The sequence below is a fragment of the Poecilia reticulata genome, linkage group LG4, assembly GCF_000633615.1.
Source record: "Poecilia reticulata strain Guanapo linkage group LG4, Guppy_female_1.0+MT, whole genome shotgun sequence".
NCBI lineage: Eukaryota > Metazoa > Chordata > Actinopteri > Cyprinodontiformes > Poeciliidae > Poecilia > Poecilia reticulata.
The window spans coordinates 12,920,498-12,933,026 of record NC_024334.1 but is presented as its reverse complement, the minus strand read 5'-3'; the positions used below and the strand labels follow the sequence as shown (position 1 = coordinate 12,933,026).

Here is a 12,529-nt window from a genome sequence, read left to right as displayed (position 1 = left end):
TAACGGCACAAACCTGCACAAACGGAGCACTAACCATTCAGACTATTTGCTGGATTTTTTGACGTGGGTGGGGTGTCAGCTTCACGCAGGTCATACACAAGACTAAAGTTGCGCGCGCACACATACACACAGTGCTAAGACTCGTTTTATGTATGTGTGAGAGCGAGACTCTTTTTTGAATGTGTGAGCGAGACTCTTTTGAATGTGAGAGCGAGACTCTTTTTTTGAATGTCACGGAAGAGGCGGGGCATAATTTTTTGATCAACTGCGCATGCGTTGATCCTAAACTATAAGCTTCGATTGTTGACTCACTGTATGTTCTGTTACTTAGTATATTTGTGCTTTTAAATATATATAGAACTTTAAACATTTTAGTAGTATGTATACGCAATTTGAGTATTTTTTGAGTGTGCGTGATGTTTTTTTAGAGTGTGCGTGATGTGTTTTTGAGTATGCATGAGTTTCTTGTAGTGTGTGAGAGACAAAACATAGATTTTGTCCTAACGGCCCCTCATAGTTATCTAACACTTACATGCTGTTTTATTAAAGTTGATAAATAAAGTGAATCTCTAAACGTTACAGCACTGACAGAGCGGTGTATATTTTTCTTAACTGTGGCTAAAGCTGCTGCTAGCTGGTTTACTCTTCGATCGGAGGCTGGTTTCTTTAAATACAATTGGAGAATGGTAAATTGACAATGACTGATGAAGGCTAACATGTAAATACTGTTTTATTACAGTTAATACAGAAAGTGAACATTTTAACGTTACAACACTGACAGACTGCGGTGTATATATTTTCCCAACTGTGGCGAAAGCTGCTGCTAGCTGGTTTACTGTCCGATCGGAGGCTGTTTATTGTATACACAGTTAGAGAATGGTGGCTTGACAATGAGTAATGATGGTTATCTAACACTTTAATGCAGTTATTATTATCCTTACCTTTTATTATATCCTTAAGATAATGAGTATCCGTGAATTTTTCAGTCAAGTTTCCCGAGGCAAAATCACACCGGAAGTAAAGATACACCGTTTCGAGTTATGGCGGCCATTGTCTGACGTCACTGTGAAAAGGGTCTATTGACCCATTTGTCCTCCAGTCTTCAGCTGTGGTTCTATTTGAGTAAACATGAAAGGTTTTGGTCAGCATGGAGATGTCTAGTTAAGCTTTAACTAGTTGTTTTGCAATTGCCATACCTGATCAAATACAAGGTGGTCTATAAATTTGTTAACTCATGTCTGATGTCTAATGTCCAAATGTATGACATATTAAAAGTAATTCTGCTTGGTTTCAGATAGTTTTAAATACCTAAAAATTTTAATAATATTTGATCAAAGAAGAGAAATGAATCATTTTAAAATTTATACCTCATAAATTTAAAAGTAACTGCAGACATGTTGCCAACTTCCCTAAGCCTGTACCAGAGACAAAATGGATAGATCTTTTTTGGGTTCTCGCTGTTCTGCATTCATAACCTTAAAAATCATGTTTCAAGGTAAACAGAGCCTTTTCTATTGAATTAGAACCAATGGAGAACAATCACCTATAAATGCAAAAAATCTGTTATTGTACGTTTGGGGTTAGGTTATGTGATAAAATACGTATTGCAATCATCAGTCAAATATTCTTATTAAAACCAAATATTTCTAATAAAACTAATCTATTCTTCATTGATCTTATGGCTATATTGGGGGATCGAGGAAGTAGGGATTTGTCCTGTAAGCAGTGGGTTGCTTTTTTGAACTTCAATTCCATCTGTGTCAGTCACTTTGCTGCTGTGTCCTTGCGCAAAACAAGTCACCTGCTTTGCCTGCTGTTAGTGGTCAGAGAGCCTTCTCACTTCTGTTTCTAGCTTCCCACCATCAGTGTGTGAATGACTGATTGTAGTGTAAAGTTCTTTGAGTCCTCTGACATGTTAAAGTGTTAAGCAAGTATAGGCCATTTACCATTTTGCTAAATAATTTGTGCATTGATTTTCAATTGTTGTAACATAAGTGTGGCATGGAATGAATCTTGTGATTCCAAAGCTTCTGTGTTTAGGTGGGGGTAACCCTGGCACTCAAACTGCTGCTGCCCAGCAACATCTAAAAGCTCCACATTTAGTTCTGCTCCAGTTCTCTTTATGTCTTGGGTGGAGGGGTTGTTAAACCAGACAGCCTTCTAACATGGTGAAAGAGTGTAAGTGTGTGTGAACATGGATAATGTATGAACATTTACAGCAATCTGTTAGAGACTGTTCAGTTCAAGGGAGGTTATTTAGTTGCACCACCATCAAAACATCCATCTCTTCACTGCAGCTAATAGACGAGAAGACAATATTGTAAAATAAAACCAAGTTTGCAGGAGTTCTTTTGAAGCAACATTTTGTACTTTTAGTAGAAAACAGAATTGGTACTAAGCATGTACTGACCTACATGAGACACTTTGTTCTAAAAAAACAATGAAGTGTACTCTGATTTTTCCAGAGTGACTCTTCAGACATCTAAATGCTGCATAACACTGTTATGTTGTATGAAGAATTACCTGTGTGAAGCATTGATGTCAGATTGACGAGATACTTGCATGGAATCATCTTCATATTTATATAAAAAGTACAACCTATTTATTCATCTGAATAATAGTTTCTCCTTCTCCACAGTGACATTCAGGAACTGTGATGAGGGAAATGTCCAACTGAAGGCTGCAGATACCTCTGCCTTCACTGTGAGTCAGGAAGGTGTAATATACACCCTACAACCACTGAGCCTGGGAGTGGAGGAAAAGGCTCAGGTCATGATCTATGCTCAAGACCTTCAGTCCAACAGAATTTGGCACACCAGAGTTCATCTTGAGATCAATACTGCACCAGAACAGGTACGACAACAACACACACTTCCCAAGAGTTTTATTATACAAGTCACCAATACTGTAGTATCCAAAAAACCCAACATAAGTCCTGGCATCAACATCGGATTTCTAGCGTCCTGCTCTTAATTCATCATACATATTTACAGTGAAACTCGCCTTCATATCAACTTTTTTTGTTGATGAACTGTCTAGATAGATAGATCTGAGGCTCCACCTTTATGTTTCTGTGTGAATTTGGAAATTTTTGGGCAATTTGCTTTGTTTGGTGTTATTTTACCCAAAACCGTCTTCCTACTGCCCTTTCCGTTGAACAATCCTCGCTTGACGCAGTTGAATTTTCAAATTGATTGTAGCAGTACAGTTTGATACAACTTCACCCCCCCAACCTCCTGTCTCCTGAAATCAGGAACAAGAGGCAACACAGGCTCACTAAAAGTCCAATTTCAGCTGCAACATTCAGATGTTGAAATAATAAACATAAAATTATATCACCATTTCTGATTAGTTTATGTGACAGGTTCAGCAGGCTGATGGTGGTGGTGTGATTTGTGCGGGATATGTTTCCGGCCCACTGAATGATGTTTAAACACTACTGTCTACCCGAGGATTGTTGTCGGACACTGTGGTAAATCTACAGAATTAAGGCAGCTCTGAGGGCAAAATGTGTCCAGCCTGGTATCAACAAGGTGTTCATAACTTGGCGGTACAGGTGTCTGTTGAGAAACGCAGGCTGCTCAGGTCTGTAACTGCTGTACAGCAGAGCCAAACACCAAGGGCATGCAACCAAACACAGCAGATGTCTTCCACACAGCTCTGCTTTACTCTAAAACTAGGTGCAAACTATTCAGACTGATGATTTCCAAGTATAGAACAGGGGGCATGAAAAAAAGCTTTAAAGGATTCTGTTGGGAATGGAAATCCCGATCGATGAATCATAATTTGTATTGACACACGGAGCATAAAATCAGCCAAGAAAAGCATTCAGACTTTACTTATTTTATTCACYTTCAKCGCTGAAAGGAGACGCTTTTACCATTACATCCGAGAAGAGTTTCTAAAAAAGTCTGTGCAGCGTCTCAGGAGAAAGAGGAGGGCAGCTGATTATATGGACTGAAGACACTCCCTGAAATCACACCATGTCTCTGTGGCCTGGGAAAATGTTTCTTTTTTGTGAGAAATGGACCTAGGTGTCTAACAGAATCAAACATGTAACTCTTTACAATGGGCCCTTTGTCTAACAGCGTGTGACTCTTTCTCGACCTTGGTAAAGCATCTCAACATTTCAAACCCAGAATTTTCTGCACAGTTGAAGAGTAACTCCAGCACTGTCCGTCCACTAACAATGTGTTGTGTTGTGTGAATGTGTTGCACACATACTTCACACAGAGGATTTAATTCCTTGAATGTGATTAGATTAGATTAGATTAGAGGGGTAGGTGGGTCTGAATGTTTTTTATGTGCTCCCACTCAAACTGCTCTCAGATTGATGCTCTACTTTGGACTAGAATAGCAGCATGTCCCAAAGTTTCCTTCCAGCTGCCCTCATGCAGAACTGGAGGACATCAATGCTGTTCTAAAGGTATTGATAATATCCAGCTTTTACAGTTGAATTTGAACTGAGGAGTCACAGCAGAGTCTGATTTACTGTCAAACAGTAAAAACGTTATTCTGTTTTGATTTTTTAAATTTAGTTTATGTAAACAATTACTTCCAACTGTACAGGAGTATTTTCTGCAAACCTATATAAGCTTCTAAAAATTTTATCAGATTAATATTTTCTTTATTGTTTTGAGTTTTTGGTTTCTTTACTAGGTTTGTGGTTTTATAAACACCTCTGGTACTGGTTTTGTTTGCTGATGTATAAAAGTCATTTGATCCTCTAAAGTTATGTTGTCTTATTAAATTTGGTTAAATGCCATCAGAGCAAGGCCTTCTGCAGCTTTGTGTCTCTCAGAAGCAGGACAGAGTTTTTATTCATTAATGACTTTAAGCCTCTTTCACTTCATCCTTTTTAATCAAACTCCTGCCATGTGATTGAACCTTGGTACTTCCTCCACGTGCTTATCAAATTAAATCTTTGAAAGACACAACCAGCTTTTTGCCTATATGCTTTGTAAATGTCACTAAATATGAATAGAGTAATGAAGCAGTTTAATATGTGTGATTAATATATTTTAGGAAGAATGCAGGAAGACTTGAACATGACACTGGAACATGAATAAAACTCTCTTCTTATATTTGGTGTTTTGAACCACTTTAAAAAATCATCCAAATTACTGATATTATTTAGTGAACCAGGCATTTAACATCAGATTCAAGGAGTCACTAATATATTTCATAAGTTTTTGTTAAATTTTAAAGTCAGTATTCCTTATCCTCTGTTGCCTGGTTAGCAAACACAAACAAGCCGTCAGTGTCTGTGATTACCTCAGGCAGAGTCTGAAAATGTCATCATGTGAAACAAGTGCATCTTCCATCTACATGTGTCGACATCCACAACCACACATCAAATCAGATATTTTGCAGCCCAGCAGGCGACTGACTGGCCAAGTGTCAACTGCTGAGAGAAAGCCAGTCATGCTGCCATCTGTTAGTTTGTTTCATGTACACCAGTGATAATAAGACCCTCTGTTTGCATTCAGACAAGGCAGCGATTGATTGTTCCTCTAAACACAGCCCAGAGATAACTGGTTACCATAAGGTTTTAAACAGCCCTTGCATTGCTTGTGTCAGTTGGTGAGACTCAGCACAGAGGAAGAAGATGTCAGCAGATATCTGGATCATGTTTCAGACTCCGTCAGATGCAGCTGCGAGGAGCAGGAACTGAGATTAATAACCATTTGACAAATGATGATTGTCAGCTCATCACAACCTTGGATCTGAAGGTTGGCTTCAGATCCAGTGGAAGCCTTCAGTGACCACACAGGGAAACCACTCCACCTGTTATACTTGAGATTCAACACAACATGACTCAGAGGTGAAGAATTTACCAAATTCTTTGAGAGAGTGGATATTTTTATTAAATGATCAACCTCTCCGAGCATCCTATGGGAAGCAGTAAACATTGCAATGCACAGTAAAATAATTAATCGTATGTAAGGAGAAAACCCCAAAAGCAACTGAACTCAAAATGGAATGGCCCATAAACGCTTTAGAAGCTGCTTATGCTACATCTCAAGACGAAAACTTGCTAAATGAAATAAGAAAACTAAAGCTACAACAAAATTAAATAGAATACTGGAAGCAAGGATAAAATGCAGAGGTATTTTAAGAATTTTAAAAACTCTACAATTTTTTAAATCTCTGATAGCTCCGGTGAATCAAATAAGTATAAACATTTACCAAAGGTTGAAGCTCTAGAAGGTTTGGATCTCCCAAACTTTGGTAACTACTACCTGACACATACATAGATTACAGTATTAAAATGCGTTTTGAGAAATCCATCAAGCAGCCTGTAGATAGATACTGAGCAAACACTAATGTAAGAAAATCTGGTGCCCATCTCCAGTGGTTAATGGGTGTAAGGTGGAGTTTAACTTGAACAGGTCACCAGTCCATCACAGAGACAGGACAAATAACCATGTATGCACTCACACCTAAGGAGAATTAAGGGAGACCAATTAACCTAACAGTCGTGTTTTTGGACTGTGGAAGGAAGCTGCAGTACCAGGAGAGATCCCACCTACGCACAGGAAGAACACGCAAACTCCATGCAGAAAGACCCCAAACTGGGACTTGAACCCAGGACCTTCTTGCTGCAAGTCGACAGTGCTACCTTGAAAACGAAAAACAAAAATCTCTCTATATATTTAGTTTATTAACCCAGAAATGAAACAACATACTCTGATGGCACTAAGGGTGGTGCTGTCCCTGTGTCCCAAGTGCTGAAAAATAAGATCCTAACTTCAAAGTATCCAAGATTGCTATTTATCAGTCATTTTAAATTAGATGACAGAGTTGGTGGGGCTGTTTACAGAGGGATTTTCCTTGTTTTCACGATGATAGCTGCCTGAGGTTAGTAAACTCATGTCAGTGGGAGGTCTCTAGGTTTAAACAAAGGCAGATTAGGCTTAGACACACAGACGTTTGCAGATCTATCTGTCCCAGGCCAGCAGGCTTCAGGGCATTTTGAGTGACATCAGACCTGTGTTTATGGCAGACGGAGCATCAGATCACACAGGAAGCCTGTTAGAGCCATATTTGGAGCCAGCAACTAATGGATCAACACATTGCTTACATCTGATTTGTAACCATTTTAGTAATAGTATTTAAGGCAGCAGAGTTGCTCTTTTTGGATACCTCATAACACTTTATTCCTGTTGCACCACAAACTAAAATGGTCCTAATTATCTTTGTTTTGGAGCTAAGCATGCTTTCAGCATCTCTGTGCTAACGGTGAATATGTAGTCCCCCCCTCTATTTTTTTCTCCTTCAACACAAACTCAGCAGAACAGGTTATAGGCCAAAAGTAAATACAATTTTTTTTATAAAGTGATGCTCTATTGTCATAGCCCATTTCAATATAACAATGTTACTCTTACAATAAAAACCATTATGTTTCTATCTTTCTATGTAGCTATCTCCATCTATGTTTGTATCTCCTTAACTAGATTTAACTGAGTCAACATATGTCCCTTTTCCACCGACTCTACTTCAGCAGCTCGGTTCGGCTCTATTTCGGAGTGACCGCTTTTCCACCAGCCCGACTCGGCTCTGTAGCAGGGTGCCGCCTACTGGTGGTGGGGGGGTATAGCCCCCCGCCTCCAGGCGCCATGTGCCGTGTTTCATTACTATGCGACCTAACGCCAGTAGTTTTTCTGATACAAAAGAAGAAGACAGAGCTGAGCTATTTTTTTAATAGCCTGATTGTAATTTTTCTGAGACTTCAAGAAAATGCGCGGTGGGAGGGCTATTACATCTGATTTGTAACCATTTTAGTAATAGTATTTAAGCTGATCTCTGCCTTGTAGCAGGAAGAAAGCAGGTGGCTCAGACAGTGCAGGTGAGCTAACAATGATTTTTGTATTAAGCTACTATAGAACGTGTAATAGTGCCGAATATACACTATTCGGCACTCAGGGTGTTGAAATAACTTAATAGTGTCAGAATTCATTCATAATATATTCCAATGTGTTTTCAGATGTTGGTAAACTGTCGCCACAGACCAGCGTGGTTCTTCGTGCATCCTCTGAGTTATAGGATATCTCATCAGTGTCCATCTTCCTGACTGTTCGTCAGTGTTTACCTTCAGGATGTCCAGAGACCTTCACCTTTCTGGAGCAGGAATCACATGTGCCCAATGTGCTGATGAAACATTTCTGATAGGTATTTTCCTAGAACCTACATAAAAGAACCACAGACAACGTATATGAATTTTTGACTAAGCTTTTGCAAAAGGAGAAAAACTCTGTCAACTGCTCCTCCGAGCCGTTCACAGAGCATTCTGAATTTCTTTGGGTACAGCTTGTCTTTTATTATCAAACTTCAAAGAGGGAGGATAGGCAAGATAGACAGCAGAGGAAAAACAACAGAGGTCGTAAAACATTTTACCCAAACACAGCAAAGGTCGTAAAACAATTTAACATCTGACCTATGATCTGAGCCCGGTTCAAATCTCTGTCACACTGTTTCACATGTAGATGAACAGGCAGTTGTGACCTCCAGGTCAGTTCATACACACTAGAGAAGAGAACACTTTAAACTGACTAACGTTAGACTGAATATGAACTAAAGTAGCAACAAAATGATAATATCAAAAAAATCTCTATCAATTTCTAATTCAAAAAAATGTGGCTGAGGTTCATTGCAGAGTTGAAGTGCATTAACAATCTGTTATTAACTTCAATACATTTAATTATGATTCGTCTGATGTTCAAGTTATTCTGAAAACAAATAAAGCACTGTTCCTTCTAATCTGACTGGTTCTAGTTTTAATCAAACCTTCAATGTTTCCAGATTTTGGTCACTAAGAATTAACTGGGGGCCTAAAAGTTTAAACTCAATCTTATTTATCACTACTTAAGGTTACAGGTTTTGGACACATTTTCTCACTTTCATACATTGAAGATTTTCCATGAAGACAGCTGAACAGTGAGTGGATAGAATCATGTAAAAAGTAGAAATGAACAAACATGACTTGTATTTTGGGTTCTTGTTAATAGCAACCCTGATAATGTCAAAATGTTTGGTTTGCTGAATAATGTATTCACTTTTGGATGGCTTCATTGGTAATCTCTGTGTTGACACAGATTACCAATGAAGCCATCCAAAAGTGAATATATATATATATATATAGTTAACCTTTGCTGATGAACCTCCAAACTTTGTGGGGGAAACACAGGGGAGCTCCGTCTCGCTCCAAGGCTGAAGAGGTTGGGGACTTCAGGGTTAACTCCCTTGTGGTTCACAGCAGAGTGGTGCGGCAAACAAGAGACAGTTAAAAGGTTTCTTCGGAAGCTGAACGTTTATTTTTAGCACGGTCACAAAACATACGACCAGGAACTGTAATGATCCCGCTCCTACACACAGAACTCTACTTACTCTAATCAAGCTCCCTATCTTGAACATCTGTGCATGCATTGTCCAGTCGGTCGCGGCTTAGGTAGGGTTTCAGTTGGTCGTGATGAACCACCTTCACTTTGGTCTTTGGATCTTTCTGAATGCGAAAGATGAGGTCATCAAGTTGTCCTAGGATGAAGAAGGGGCCTTCGTACGACGATAGAAATTTCTTCACTTTGTTTTTGCTCTTTCGGGTCCCTTTTACAAGGTACCAAACAGCATCTCCTACACGGTACTGTGTCCGGCAACAGTTCTTATTATACTGCCGCTTGGCTCGGGTGACAGAAGCACAAAGCACATCTCTGGCAATATGGTGAGCCAGTTCGAGTTTCTCACGGAGTTGCTGGATGTACAAAGGGGCAGTAATGTCCGTTTCATTGTCCGGAGGTAGGCTGACCACTAAGTCAACCGGCTCGCTTACCTCACGTCCAAACATCATATAGTTAGGTGTGAATTTGGTGGCACTGTGTTTAGTTGTTCTATAGGCCATGAGGGCATAGGGGATCATAAGGTCCCAGTCCCAGTGGCACCTCTCGGCTGTTGTTGCCAAGATTGTCTGTAAGGTGGCGTTAAATCTTCCAACCTGCCCATCCGACTGTGGTCTAAAAGGAGCGGTGCGTGTCTTTTCAATCCCGAACAAGCTGCACATTTTGTGGAAGACTTCAGATTCAAAGTTTCTGCCTTGATCGCTGTGTAGCACTTGTGGGGCCCCATAACGACAAACCCATTCTGAAGCTAACACCTCAGCCACAGTAACTGCTTGGTCATTAGGCAGGGGAAATGCCTCCACCCATTTGGAGAAATAATTCTGTATGACAAGAATGTAGCGATTATGGCGTTCTGTTTCATTCAGTGGTCCCATTATGTCCAGAGCCACCCGCTCCATTGGAGCGCCAACACGAACAGTCCCCATGGGGGCTCGTGGTGTCTTCAATGGCCTTGCTTTAGCTGCACAGTTTGTGCAGGTCTGGCACCATAAAGTGGCATCCTCTCGCATATGGTACCAGTAAAACCGTGTCTGGATGCGGGCTACGGTACGCTCCACTCCAACATGTCCTCCTACTGCCCCTTCATGCATGTGCCTGAAGATATCCGACTGGAGAGAACGTGGCAGTATGATCTGGGAATAAAACTGCTTGTCATCCAGACAGTAAAATCTTCGGGTGAGAACGCCCTCCTTCAGCTGAAGTCTTTTCCATTGGCCCCAATATGCTTTTGTTGCTGGACTGTGGGGGGACACGGTAGTCCACTCAGGGCGTTCACTACAAGTTTAAATCCACGTTTTGATTGGTGCAATGTCAGGATCTTCTTCCTGGGCTTTGCGAAGCTGGTTCGTTGTCCAACCAGAAAACAATGGGGTCTCTCTAGTCTTTGTGGTGTAAACTTCAGTCTCTGTAGGGCTTTGGGGCTCAGCGTTGGTCTTAACTACACCCACTGGACTCAGCATTCCCAGGCTGAAATGGGGGTCTAACTCACACTGCACCTCTTTATGGCAAAAGTCTTTGGAGGAGGTAGCAGGGTCTTGCAGATTGCAAGGACATGCCTGGCGACAAGGACGTCTCGACACACTGTCAGCGTTATCGTGCTGACAGCCTGGCCGGTGAATGATGTTGAAGTTGTACTCAGCCAGTTTTTCCAGCCACCTTGCCAGTTGTGCCTCCGGTTCTTTCAACCTGGTTAACCATCTGAGGGTACTGTGGTCAGTACGTACTGTGAAAGTACGCCCCAGGAGGTACTGCCTGAAGTAGGATGTAAATTCAACCACAGCTAGCAATTCTCGCCTGGTTGTACAATAGTTCTGCTCCGTCTTGGACAGCTTACGGCTCCCATAAGCTAGAACAGGCTCTGCTCCCTGCTGCACTTGGGATAGAACAGCCCCAATACCCGTGTCACTAGCATCTGTATCCAAAATCATGTCGCCCTGGTCGAGTGGGTAACCCAGCACAGGTGCAGTGGTTTTTAAGTGTGTCGAAAGCTCTCTGTTGTTTTATGCCCCACTGAAACCGGGCATACTTTTGTGTCAGGGAGTGCAAAGGTTCAGCTATAGTGGCAAAGTCTTTCACAAATCTTCTGTAATAGGATGCAAGGCCAACAAACCTGCAGACTTCCTGGATGGAAGTTGGGGTTGGCCACTCCTGCACCTTACGGACTTTGTCTGGATCAGTGGCCACRCCTTGCTCTGACACAATGTGTCCCAGGTAAGCCACCTGGTGCCGGAAAAGAAAACACTTGGCGGGCTTCAATTTCAAATTGGCCTGATGGAGTCGGTCAAATACTTGACGGAGCCGTAGCAGCATTTCAGGTGCATTCCGAGCAGGCACAATGATGTCATTGAGGTACACCAAACATGTTTCCCACTGTAACCTGGCCAGCACGCGGTCCATAAGGCGTTGGAACGTTGCAGGTGCGTTGCACAACCCGAATGGCATAACGTTCCACTCGAACAGTCCACTTCTGGTGCAGAAAGCAGCAGCTYGGCGTGCTCTGGGTGTAAGTTCCACTTGCCAGTACCCTGAGGCAAGGTCAAGCGTACTAAACCACTTGGCAGATGACAGGGTATCGAGCGTATCTTGAATACGGGGAAGAGGATAARCATCTTTAATAGTACTGTCATTAAGAGCTCTATAATCCATGCAAAGGCRATACGTACCATCCTTTTTRCGGACCATAACAATAKGTGATGCCCAGCTGCTGTGACTGCGACGGGCCAGGCCATCACGAAGACTCTGTTCGATCTGTTGCTCCGCATYGTGTTGTTTTTCTGCAGCCATCCRGCGAGGTGGTAGTTTGACCGGTGCCCCARGACGGGTATTTATATCGTGTTGGACTAAACTGGTGCGGCCAAGATCATTAGGTCSAGAASAAAACACACTGCTGTAGTTGCAAAGCAACTCCGCCAGATKGCGCTTTTCCGCTTCTGTAAGGTTGAAAGAGCTTTGGACATAAAGTTCATGCAAATGTAGCGGAACAGTGGAAGGAACCGAAAGCTGTGGTTTTTCTTGGGTGGCAGCAGATGGCTGCAGGGTTTCAACAGGATGGAGAAATCCTGCCACAGCTCCCTCCTTTATTGTTACTGCTGTAGCCCCAGGATTGAAAAGTCGAATGGGTATGGCTTTGGAGAGCC

The 12,529-nt window shown here is 41.6% G+C and overlaps 1 protein-coding gene across 1 annotated transcript in view; it reads left to right on the top strand.

The window, feature by feature from the left end:
- The window catches only part of LOC103464061 (cadherin-2-like), a 154,792-nt gene that overhangs the window by 58,788 nt on the left and 83,475 nt on the right, over positions 1 to 12,529 (top strand). Inside the window, 1 exon segment of the mRNA XM_017304265.1 lies at positions 2,639 to 2,853. Within this exon segment, the coding sequence (XP_017159754.1) occupies positions 2,639 to 2,853 (215 nt within the window).